Here is a 12,772-nt window from a genome sequence, read left to right on the forward strand (position 1 = left end):
TCCTCCTTCCTCCTCCTCCTTCCTCCTCCTCCACCTCCTTCTTGTTCTTCCTTCTGTTTTATTTTTTTCCTTTGCTGCCTCTTCATCTTATTCTCGGCCACTATCACCACCCACACCCACACCCACACCCATAAACCCAAACCCTTTCTCTCTTCTTCTTCTTCTTCTTCTTTTTCTTTTTCTTCTTCTTCTTCTTTTTCTTTTTTTTTGTTTTTATATATTATTATTATTATATTTTTTTATTCAGCCCGTAGTACCAAAGTGAAGACGCATTTGCTCGACCAACCGGCTTCGTCGCTAGCCTCGTATTCTATTCTGTGTCCTCCAACGTCAAACGGACGTCCTGGACTCTGTAAAAATTAACGAGAGAACGTATTTTTTCGTCACTTACTTACTTACTTACTTACTTACTTACACGAGAACACAATTAACAAGTGGAATTAATTATGCATCGAGTAGGAGGAAGGGAGAAGGGGATTTACCATCTCAAAGTGATCATACGATTTAAACATTCATTCGACGTAATTGAAATGGATATTTGAATTTCAATTTTTGGAAAAATTGTATTTTGTATGCACGCTATAATAAAGAATAACGAATAATATTAATTATTCGTTCGTTAAAGAATAGAAATTTTATTCTTTTTTTCCTTTTTATTTCTAAATGAAAATCTTCTGAATAAATTAACTCGATTTAAGATCATTAAGAGTTGATAACTATCTGCATAAACTCTTCCCAATTGTACTCGACGTTGATATTATTATTATTATTATTATTATTATTATTATTATTATTATTATTATCTACGTAGTTATATTTTCTCGGATAAACACGAAATGTCTGACCCTTTAAACGCATTTCTGAAACGAATTCAACACAAAGAACCTTCTTCAAACGTTACCAATAATTTATCAAATAATAAAAAAATAATTATTATTATTATTATTATTATAATGTTTTTCTCATAAAATTCACCCAAAAAAAGAAAAAAAAAAAGAATTCTTCGCGATAATAGGAAAATAAAAAAATTAATATAATTCAATTTTATTACTTTGATGATCCATTTCTTATTAGAATAATAATTATCGTTAATAATAGTAACGATTAAATGTAAGAGTGGGAGGAGGGCTGGGGAGGGGGGACGGGGTAAATTAATCGGAGTTTTCGAAGAACGGATATGCATTTAGGGTTACGTGCCAAATATCGAAGAATCTAATCGATATATCGAACTCAAATTTACCTCCTCCTCCTCCTCCTCCTCTTCCTCCTCTCACATACGAGTTTGGTTAACGAGGCTAATTCAGAAAATAGTTAGGAGTAAGGTTAGTATATATATATATGTATATATGTGTGTATGTGTATCGATGCTTCGAAGAGTTCTCGTTTCTCGTTCCTCGTTACATGGGTCGTTGTTCCCATCTTCCGTTACTCAAAGAACACTGTTGCGAATCGTTGCCGTTCATACGAATTTACATTCTCAAAAGTTTACGTCTATAAAGTTATTTCCCAGTTAGTTCTATACATATCTCTTTTGAAAAATATTTTCAAAGGAGAAAGAAAATAATATTCTTTTACAACCCCCCCCCTGTCCCCACCACCACCACCACCATAGCCCGTCTTTATTTTTTTTCATTAGAAAATTTTGCGTATTTTATCCGATTTCGTTTGACTCACAATTTTAATCCTTTTTTTTTTTAAATAATATTCTTTTACCCCCCCTGTCCCCACCATCACCACTACCATAGCCCGTCTTTATTTTTTTTCATTAGAAAATTTTGTTTATTTTATCCGATTTCATTTGACTCATAATTTTAATCTTTTTTCTTTTTTTAATTTCTTTTTGGTACAATTTAATTCAATTTTCTTGTTCTCATCCACGAAATTGTAAATCATCCTCTAGAAAAGTCTCGATTATATTATTTACACAAGTGTGTGTTTGTTGATTTTTATTTTTATTTCTTTTTTTTTCTTTCTTATCAAAATTACGTTTATATTGTAGTTACATAAAAATCGCGATTATTAATTTCACCGTTTCTCGACATTTGTATTAAAATTAAATACACCATTTTTTCGTCTCGTCGTTGTTTATTGCGTTCCTTTCGACGTTGATAATTTCTCGACGAATCGACGACTATCACGAGTGCATATTTACTAGTGCATATTTATATTTTTTTTTTTTAATTAAATCTTCTTCTCGTTTTTTTTTCTTTTTTCTTATCAAATAATTTTTTTTTAATTTCATCAAATTTACAATTTTATTTCAGCAATATTTCTCTCCGACGTTGATAATTTCGAAAACACGATTATACCAAATGCACATTTTAATTGAAAAAAAAAAACACGTGTTCTTTTAATTGACTATATTTCTCGTCGAATAAATATGAGATCTTCTTAAAAATGACGATTTAGTTTTCAACAATTTAAAATAACGTTTTATTTAATTTTAATATTTGTTTCTCTTTATTTTCTTTAAACAGCGTTCCCTTTTTTTTTTACTTTCGACGCAAATAATATAAGAAAACTCGATTATCATGAGTGTGTAATATGCAAATATATGTAAAAAAAGAAAAAAAAGATTTATTAACAAGTAGAACTCGTTGTAGCCAAACTGATGCTAAACCACCGGATATATTTTCAAGATATAAAATAAAAAATAAATCAAATAAAATATATAAAATAAAATAATAAATATACCTTTCCATTTGATAAAGATTGAGAAAATATTCCAACGAAAATTATGGGGGCGAAACGTTTTAATTTCTCGTCCAAATTCGAATACACGACTTTACTTTCCAAATAAAAAAGAAAAAAAGAAAAAATTATAAAAAAGAAGATAAAAAAAGAAACTTTCCTACCATTTGTAACTATGAAAGCAGCAAACGAGCTTTCGGTGGAAACGTGATATTATCTTCTCGTTTGCTCGATCTGTTAAAGCACTATCTCTACCTCACGTTAATCCGAAATTTTACTCGACAAAAACGAGAATATAATGTTGATGTATAGTTACATACACATACATATACAAACACACACACATACATATATATACTTATCAACTTATCTCCGATTGCAAAAAATGTGAAAATTCTTTTCGAAAAGGGCCTTGAAAATTTATGGATTATCATCTAACGCAAATTAACAACACCGGAATTGTAATCTTTATTTATTATAGTTCGAAACACTAATGAGAAAGTACACATTAGCGATTTACTTTGTATTCGTGAAATCTGGCCACGATTTTGTTCCATGTATTAGTGTATCTGTTTATTAAACAACGAGGTGAGAGGGTGGGGGGGAGGGGTAAAAGAGGATTAAAGGGAGGGTGGTATTATGCTTTGCTTCTCTCTATATCGTTTCCTTTGTGAAACAACATTATAACTGGCACGCGTGAGCTAATACACACATGTAAATATAAATATACATATTCATATGAATATATGTGTGTGTGTGTATATATACAGGGTAAATCAAAAGTGGATGAATAATAGTAGATTTATTTTTATAATGTTTTATTTTTCTTTCTTTGGATAAAATTTTCGTTAATTTTGTATTGTAAAAATATTGTATTGTATAAAATACAAATATAAATAGTAATTTTGTATTCAAAATTTCATTGTATATTAATTAACGTAATCTTAAGTGTAATCTCAAAAATAAATCTTATCGTTTACTGTTCATTTATTTTTGATTTATCCTGTATATATATAACGTGACATTGTTTGAACGGTATTTACCACTGTAAAATTTGCATACGTTTATGAAGCATCGTAGTCCTTTGTCAGACGCGAGCTTGCCGTTATATCGGCCATTAAACACGAATATTACCACGAGGCAATATAACGTTAATGACTTTAAAAGGTATAATTTTCGTATCGATTCCGTAACTTATCAGTAGAATTAATTGAACCGTATAACGTTTTCCGTTAATACGCGAAATTGTGTGCAGGATGTTATTTATTAAAACTCTAACATCTTAATGACAAACAAACAAAATATCTATCTGTCTTTGTCAATTATTATATTTTCTCTATGCTTTATTTTAAATATCTTAGGTGGATGGACGGAAGCACCGCCATTTTGAAAGTAAAGCATCTTGCTATGTAATTAATATTACCGACCCGTCCCGGGTAGAGTCGTGGTTAATTAAGCCCGTAAAATTTTCAACAACCTTCTACTTCTTCTTCTTCTACTTCTACTACTTCTTCTACTTTTATTTCTTCTTTTTCTCATTCACTTCTAAGTTTTTATGTATATTAAAAAAAAAAAAAAATATATATATATATAATATTTTTTATATTATATATTCATATATTTTAATATATATATATATTTTTTATTATTGTTCCTTTCCTTTTCGATCCAACGAAAATAAAAACGCGAAATATTTGATTGAACTTCTCAAATCCTTTCATTCGTCCCTTCGCAGTTTTTTCATTACTTTCTAATTTCTTTTTATATTAATAAAAAATATATATATTTGAATATTAATTCTAGGAAAAATATTGAAATGAAAATTTCTAATTTATTATTACTCCTTTTCCTTCTGTGGTGTCCCTTAGAGAATGAACTCGGAACGTTCGGTTGTACGTTTCAGGTCCTTCCGTACGTCCTTAATTAATTTTTATCGTTCTCACGAAAATGGTGCAAACGATAATCTTCATTAGCCCGCGTTAATTGGCCCGTTCTCGTGGTGCGGTTAAAGGGTTCGAAATAAATTTTCGTTAAATGTCATCGGTAAATTTACGATGTTCATTCTTATTAATCGCATAATTATTCTAATACTTTATTTTTTACGATGGTTCAAATTTTGCGATCGAACTTGTTTATTTTTTTTTTTCAAAACTCTATCATTAATAATATTAATATCTCTATCATTAATAATATTAATAAATAATTAATATTTATATATATAATTTAATTAAATTATTAATTAATAATTTTTAATATTATTAATAATAAATTATTAATTAATAATTAATAATTTAATATCTCTATCATTAATAATATTAATAAATATATATATTATATCATATAATATAATATAATGATATATATATTTGTCGTAATGTTAATTTAATTATATTTTATTACCTCGTTGCTGTTTATCCGTGTTACTTTGACGTTGTCCGTAAAGATTGGTTCCGTCCATGTTATCGATGTACCATTTTTACCGGTCACTTCGATATCGTTTGGACAATCTTTAACTTTTGGTGCTTCACCTTCTGTAATTTGAAAATAAAAAAAGAAACCATCTCGAGATTAGTTTTATTTCAAAAAAGATCATTGAAAAAATGTATTACTTACTTAAGTAGCGATTTAAATTTGTTTGAAAGATAATTTTGTACACGTTATAAATAATTTCAAAAAATATATCACGAGATAGTGTAACAAGTTGAAAATTATTTTTCAATTTATTCAAACAAATTTAACGAAGATAGAAAATTACCCTACATAATTGATCAAAAAATATTCATACTGATATAGAGATAATATTAATTAAAAAGTAAATTTTTCAAATTAGTAAACACGAACGTTTAAACGTTGACCATTTAGAATATAAATATTCTAACAATGTATACACAGAAATTAAATATTTATACAAAGCTCTTTGAAAATTATATCTTTAAATTAATAGAAACGAAATGTTTGTAATTCGAGGAGGAAAAGAAAAACAAAGAAAAACAAAGAAAAAAAATAACTTCACGATAAATGCACAAAAATTAAATACATATAAAAATTATATTATTAATAATATTATACATATATATATGTACACATATAAGTATACAAATTTAATATATATAACTTATTTAAAATATAATTTTAAAATTAGCCGAGACGCGAAATTTGAGATCCTACGTTGGTAAAGAAAAATAATAGAGAATGGTTTTCAACTCGAGAACAAAAGTTTTCATTATCACGGGGCACCATTCTAACAATAATAATTCGCTTGGCATATTCTGGGTACGCGGTTGGCTAGTAGAACTTGGGGTCTCTATACTTATCATGGTCGTTCTCGTTCGTTCGTTCGTTCATGACTCTAACGAGGCTCCTTAGCGCGTAAACTTTCATACTACTCGAAACGACGACGAATAGCACCAACGACGCCGGGAGCTTTGTGAAAAGTCCTCCTCTACGCGATCAAACGAAGCGTAGAAAAGCTTTCCTCGTTTCGTTTCGTTTCGTTTCGTTTCGTCTCGTTTCGTTTCGTTTCGTCTCGTCTCGTTTCGTTTCGTTTCGTTCCGCTTTCGGAAAACTTTGCATCGTTGTGATTGGTACGTTGCCGAACGAGTAGACGTTTAATTGGTACGTTCGTTCGTTCGAATTACTTTGAATACAGACCAACGGGAAAAAACAAACTAACAAAATAAAGAAACTTCAAATATAAGTTTGAACGATCGAACTTTGAATATGATAAACATTTAGGTACGTTTTCTTCTTTTTTTTTTTTTTTACATTCCTTTCGCAACGATATCAAAATTTAATGGAACAAAAAAGAAACGAATATATATACATATATATATATATGTATCTGTAAATTCGACGCATATGTTTTGAAAAGAAAGAAAATAATCAAAATAATACCTGCCATTTCTATGTTTCTCTTTATTATTTATTTTCTATTGAATAAAAAAAATGACACGTATATTATTCGTTATATGATATTACTTATAACATATATTATTTATCATAATATCAGACAATAAATAAAAAAAAAAATATTATGCTGTTTTAATTATTAGTGATATTTAATACGCATTACGTAGAAACATTACGAACAGAAAATAATGGTTAATATTATTTTCAAAGGCTTACGTATTTTCTCGAATAAAATAACGGCAAAGCTTTCACGAGAGACAATAAATAATATATATATAATATAACAATAGTTTAATAATATCTGTCGTTAAACATTGCTTGAAAATAAACGAAAAACAACAACGTATTTAGATATTCAAACGATTAGTTTATATTTAATCGTTCGTTTATTTAATTATTAAAAGAAAAGAAGATAGAGAGAGAGAGAAAGAGATGAGGAAACGGGGAAGATAGGAGTAGGGGGAAGGGGGGGGGGGTGAGCGTGAAGTTTAATATGCAGCACTTAAAAATCGTCGTTATAAATTTAACGCGAGTTACTACGAGTCATTTTTACGACAACGTATTAACCTTTTGCCAGTTTGCAAACGCGAACGTGGTGGCGTCATATTTATTTTTTATTTCTTTTATTTCTTTTTTTTGTTTTATATTTCTCTGGCAACAGGTATACACGGTAACGGTGTGTCATCATTTTCGCGACAAAGGTACCTACCTACCTGTTACTACCAATTAACGAAGAAGAGACATTTAAAGTAAAAAGACTTAACGCTAGTCTTTAAGAAAATAATTGTCGTTATAAAAAGGAAATAAAGAAATAAAGGAAGAATAAAAGAAGAAAGCAAAAAATAAATCCTTGAAAATTTTAGTAGAACGTTTCAGTTATATAGCATACTCGTCGAATTATCCAAACAGTAGTAGTAACTTGAAGAGTTCTTCATCGTTGTGGCGAAGGAACCGTTCGTATCCAACCGGTGACGTATTTAATTAAATCGCAGTGCTCACTAAGAGTAACTACTTTGAAATAAAGAGAAAGAGAATGATGAAGGAAGAGAGAGAGAGAGAGAGAGAGAGAGAGAGAGAACGAGAATGAATGAGAGAAAGAGAGAAAGAGAGAGAGAGAGAGGAGGGGTGAGGGTGAAAGTGAGGATGAGAATGAGGGAATTTGCATGCGTCGACCACATCTCCTGCATTCTCGTTACTAATTGTAAACGTAGATATTATATGCCCGCTTTGAAACGATACAAAGCGAAACGGAAAGGTAAACTTCCCATTGTATTTCCCCTCTTGAGGATAAACTCGCTTTTATCCCTTTTCCTACTGTCACTTTTCTGATATTTGAGACTTTCGTATACACGTTTAAGTGCGTTCCTTCCTTCCCATTTTATAATTATATTCCATATTTCATTTGAATATCAACAAATTATTGTTTTATTTTATTTAATACCAAAATTTCATTATATTATTATTATTATTATTGTGGGTTTTAAATAACCGAATTATTAATATCCAATTCTTCGATTTATCCTTTGAATTGTTTCGTGAACAATGAATCGTTAATCAAAATTCGCAATTATTATTATTATTATTATTATTATTATTATTATTAACACATTTATCCATTTTTCCTTTCGTTTATTTTTGTTCTCCCTGACCTCCTACTGCAATGCAAGATAAGAATACCGAACCGGTTGAGGAGAAAGGGGAGGGAAGGGGTGTTTAATGAAATATCGATATAATGAGATCAAAAGGAGTCGAGAATTAATCAATAAAACAAGAGAAATTTTCTCATGCTATCAGTAAAAGTTTGAACCCGTCGACTACTCGATAGTTAGTTATGTATTATCCTATTTTTTTAATTATTTTTTTTCAATCGACCCGTACCCCACTCTTGTTATATATTTTTATTAGATAAGAACATAAGGTGAGATAGAATTCAGATAGGAAAAGAGAGAGAGAGAGATGGAGAAACAGAAGATTGAGAAATGGTTGAACGAAAAGGGGGTGGGGTAGGGTGGGGTGGGGTGGAGATTGAGGAATGAGAAATTCCTTGAGGAAATCTAGCATCCTGCAATGTCGAGTTGGCCGAACGCGTTTGCTTAGACTCATCGAATTATCCGATTCGCGGTCGAGCAATGCTTAACCCCCTACCCCACGTCCCCCTTCCCTTCCCCTTCCCTTCCCCATCCCTCTTACAATTCTCTATCCAACACCTCCCTGTATTCGTATCCGTATCATCCCTGCACCCCACCCACCCACCCACCCATCTTCTACTTCCACCTTACCGATCCACCCAACTCATCGTTTGTTCGTTCGTATCCGGCATTGTGGGAAGGCATGTTCCAGAAACGCATTTAATTAAATCCTTTTGAAAGGAGAGCGTTCAGTAGCCGAGATTAACGGTGGCTTTGTAGATATAATACTTCTTCTTTGAGGATGAACAAGCACCCTTACCTAGTAGTAACTTAATAATTCTCAAGTCACCACAAATTTGCATATCACGGCAGAGCACGTGCATGCACCGGTGCACGCATTCTATTCCACCAAAGTCCTTAAAGGAAACACAACAACAACAACAACAACAACAACCCGCGTGTATGTATTTGTACATATGTGTTGTATTTACCTGCAAGATGTTACCCCTTATGAATCGTACGTGAACGATTTAAGTTTTGAGCGTATAAGATGTTGTTGTGTTGATGGAATATTATTCGATATATATAATTAAGTTATATATTTTATAATTTTAATTTGTTAATTTTATATATATATATATATACAAACCGACTATTTTTTATATCACGACACATTTATTTTTTTATTTTTATTTATTTTCTTTCAAATATAATTTGACTAACGTTTAACAAACGACTATTCCATCTATCCATGTAACGCGTACAACACGAGAACGAACGAACAAATTTTTAACCAAATTCGTAACGATCGATAGTCCGCAATTTATCGTTGAACAAAATGCGAATTGAAAATTTCACTTGTTTTACAATATGTATGTACAATGCCAAATAATATAATACATAAATCGAACGAACGAACGAACGAAGTAAAAGTGTGTAAGTGATATAAATATAATTGTGCAGGTATAATAGTATATGTTGTAATAATTCCAGTAGTTGCTTTTTTAACACGGCCCCGTGTATTCGTAATGAAAATTATTTCAATATATTTGACCAGTAAAAGACTAAACGAAATGTGAAATATCAAGTTTACTACTTGTACGGGGGAATTTTTCTACTTTGAAACCGTTTAACAAGTATATAATTAGAAGCAACACGACGAATAATTAACTAACTCACCTTTGACGATGATACGCAATACACAGCTGGCTTGTTTCTTCGATACCGGGTGTCTCGCAAAAAAGTTAACTTCGTGTGTACCAACTTTCAAATTGGCTTCCAATCTTGTACCCCAGGATGGTTTAGATCGTACGTAACGGAACCAATCAAGATCTGTCGAGGGTTGATCGAACGTCACGAAAGCTTCGTCTCGTCCTGGTGGTAATTCTGCTACGACATCCTTTGGACATTCCAATCTTGGCTTACTGTATCCTAGAATACAAAATAATTCAAATTACATAATATTGAGTATCTAGCATAATTACTCCGATGATATTATGTATTATTATAATATTTCTTGTAAAATATTGTGTTATATCGATTGGTCAATAAATTCATACGATTATTTGCTATTACATTTGCCAATTAGATTTATCGAACCAACATAAATAATATTTGTGTATATTTTATTATTGTAAGTCGTATTATTATTATTATAATAAATTTTATAACAATGTAAGATAATTCATTTTGAAAATATCCATTTTTTTCAAAGCTTTAAAATATATGCGCGTGTATGCCCGTTTATGTTATTTTTAAAATATCGTTTATAATATAAGGATAATATTTGAGTATATAAATATAAAGAGGGTGTTTTCCCCTTTAAAATGGTGTTTCAATCATGTTTCTACGATGTCTGGTTCCGGAGATATCGTCTTTGAAATATTGCCATTGAAAATTGGTTTACACCTGTGTCTCGTAGTATGCGCATAGGGGGCGTAGTAAACGTAATAGTATTAGAGTAAAAAGTGTTTACTACGATGGTCAGATGTTCGTAGTAACGTAGTAGTTTTCCAAGAATTTATGTAGGCCACTGGTTTTATCAATGAATTCTAAGAAATGATATAGGTCAATGAATAAACATAAACGTCTAATATTTACATACAAATATTTTCGGAGCTAATGGTCGTAGAAACGCGAAACAAAGATCATTTTAAAGAGTAATTAATCCTACATTTTGTTAACTTATTAATAATAATTAATTAACAATTTGTTATAAACAATTTTACATAATTTATTTTAATATGAAATATTTTAGGAACTAATGGTCGTAGAAACGCGAAACAAAGATCATTTTAAAGAATAATTAATCCTACATTTTGTTAACTTATTAATAATAATTAATTAACAATTTGTTATAAACAATTTTACATAATTTATTTTAATATGAAATATTTTAGGAACTAATGCTCGTAGAAACGCGAAACAAAGATCATTTTAAAGAATAATTAATCCTACATTTTGTTAACTTATTAATAATAATTAATTAACAATTTGTTATAAACAATTTTACATAATTTATTTTAATATGAAATTTTTTCATTTCTTAGAATTTTAAACGATTTATACTTTCTTATTTTCTCGTCGCATCGATAACGATTGTTTATTAATTTGTTATAAACAATTTGTTATAAACAATTTTTATATTGACATTTTTTTTTTTTTTAAACTTGTATCACGAAACGACAGACATTTTTTCAATCTTTTTTGATCGCATTGATGATAATAAATTAACAATTTATTTATAAACAATTGAAATTTAAAAAATTATAAAAAATTTCGCATCGATTTTTTCGAAAAACTAAAATGATATCAAAGACACACTGGTTATTATTTTTTCTCATGAGATTTCAAACTAATTAACAATTTATTATAAAAAAAAAAAAAAAAAAAAAATTCATGCATATGCAAACATATACATACATATACAACGTATAAAAACCGTTAATAATATGAATACGTGTGTGAATATAAAAATCATGATTTTCAATTTTAAATTGTTAATAAAATTCACGTAACCAATCAGATTATCAATAAGTAACAGGAACTTTTATTACAACGGAAATTTAAGATAAAGTAAGAGGATAGGATTTTCTAGTTAAATAAAAAGAGAGAGAGAGAGAGAGAGAATTAAAGGAACGGGGAAAGAAGGGACAGAAAAAAGGGAAATTGCATCGAAGGGTAAACGTTTTCAACGACATTTTCTATTTTTCGATAACGTAGACCGCTTGTGTCGAGGTGACACGATCCATGATAAAAATTTAATATCGGCCGGCGGTCTGTGTCGTCGATTATTTTCGTATGCAACACGGACTATGACCACACGCTGGCTAACTCGATCTAGAATAGGTATCACGTAACGTTTCTGTAAACTACGATATCATATCTGTATACGTTTGTGTATGTGTATGTGTGTGTGTGTATGAGAGAGATATAGTACACACAAAAAAATAGGAACAAAACAAGGACTAACAAATACAGGCAAAATAACCGCCCTTCTCCCTCCCTCCCTCCCCCCTGCCACCATCCACCACCCATCCAAATAAAATCTTTTTGGAACATTCATTTTTTTTGCTTTTGTTTTAACCAACGTTACAGATCTTTGCACATGGCACACAAACAAAATATCTGTAAAATTTAATATCAATTTTGGTCAATTCAATTTTTATCTGTTCCACTATACTACTTCTCTTTTTTATTTTTTTTCTGTTAGATAGAATTTTGAGTACATACTGGTAAAATCGCGTACGGTAAATGTTAAAAGAAAAAAAAAATAATGGAAAAAAATAGACAGATGTGTGTAAAAGGATTGATTGAAAAATGATTAAACAAAATTGATCCTAAAACGATATTCGATTTCTCTTCTAACGATAATCGTACATTCACGTGTTAGTTATTGAGAACAAGTTTTCTAATAAACAAACGCAATGACATAACTATACTAATTAATGTTCCAAAGTGATTTTATAATGGCAAATCAAATTATCATTTTGTTCTTCTCGCATTTCTTCGATATCAAGAATATGCCAATTATGACACGTATT

General features: G+C 29.9%; 1 protein-coding gene across 2 annotated transcripts in view; it reads right to left on the reverse strand.

Annotated features, from left to right (window-relative positions):
• Nucleotides 1-16: 16 nt before the first annotated feature.
• LOC122524686 overlaps nucleotides 17-12,772 on the reverse strand; it is a 60,477-nt gene continuing 47,721 nt past the window's right edge. For both annotated transcript variants that reach the window (XM_043647069.1, XM_043647068.1), the window contains exons 12-14: nucleotides 9,909-10,160; nucleotides 5,092-5,222; nucleotides 17-350 (exon numbers count right to left, since the gene is read on the reverse strand). In XM_043647069.1, the coding sequence (XP_043503004.1) occupies nucleotides 240-350; nucleotides 5,092-5,222; nucleotides 9,909-10,160 (494 nt within the window). In that variant the 3' untranslated portion in view covers nucleotides 17-239. The remainder of the gene's footprint in view (nucleotides 351-5,091; nucleotides 5,223-9,908; nucleotides 10,161-12,772) is intronic.

This window comes from Polistes fuscatus, unplaced genomic scaffold (assembly GCF_010416935.1).
Source record: "Polistes fuscatus isolate 324 unplaced genomic scaffold, CU_Pfus_HIC Scaffold8, whole genome shotgun sequence".
NCBI classification, from domain to species: domain Eukaryota; kingdom Metazoa; phylum Arthropoda; class Insecta; order Hymenoptera; family Vespidae; genus Polistes; species Polistes fuscatus.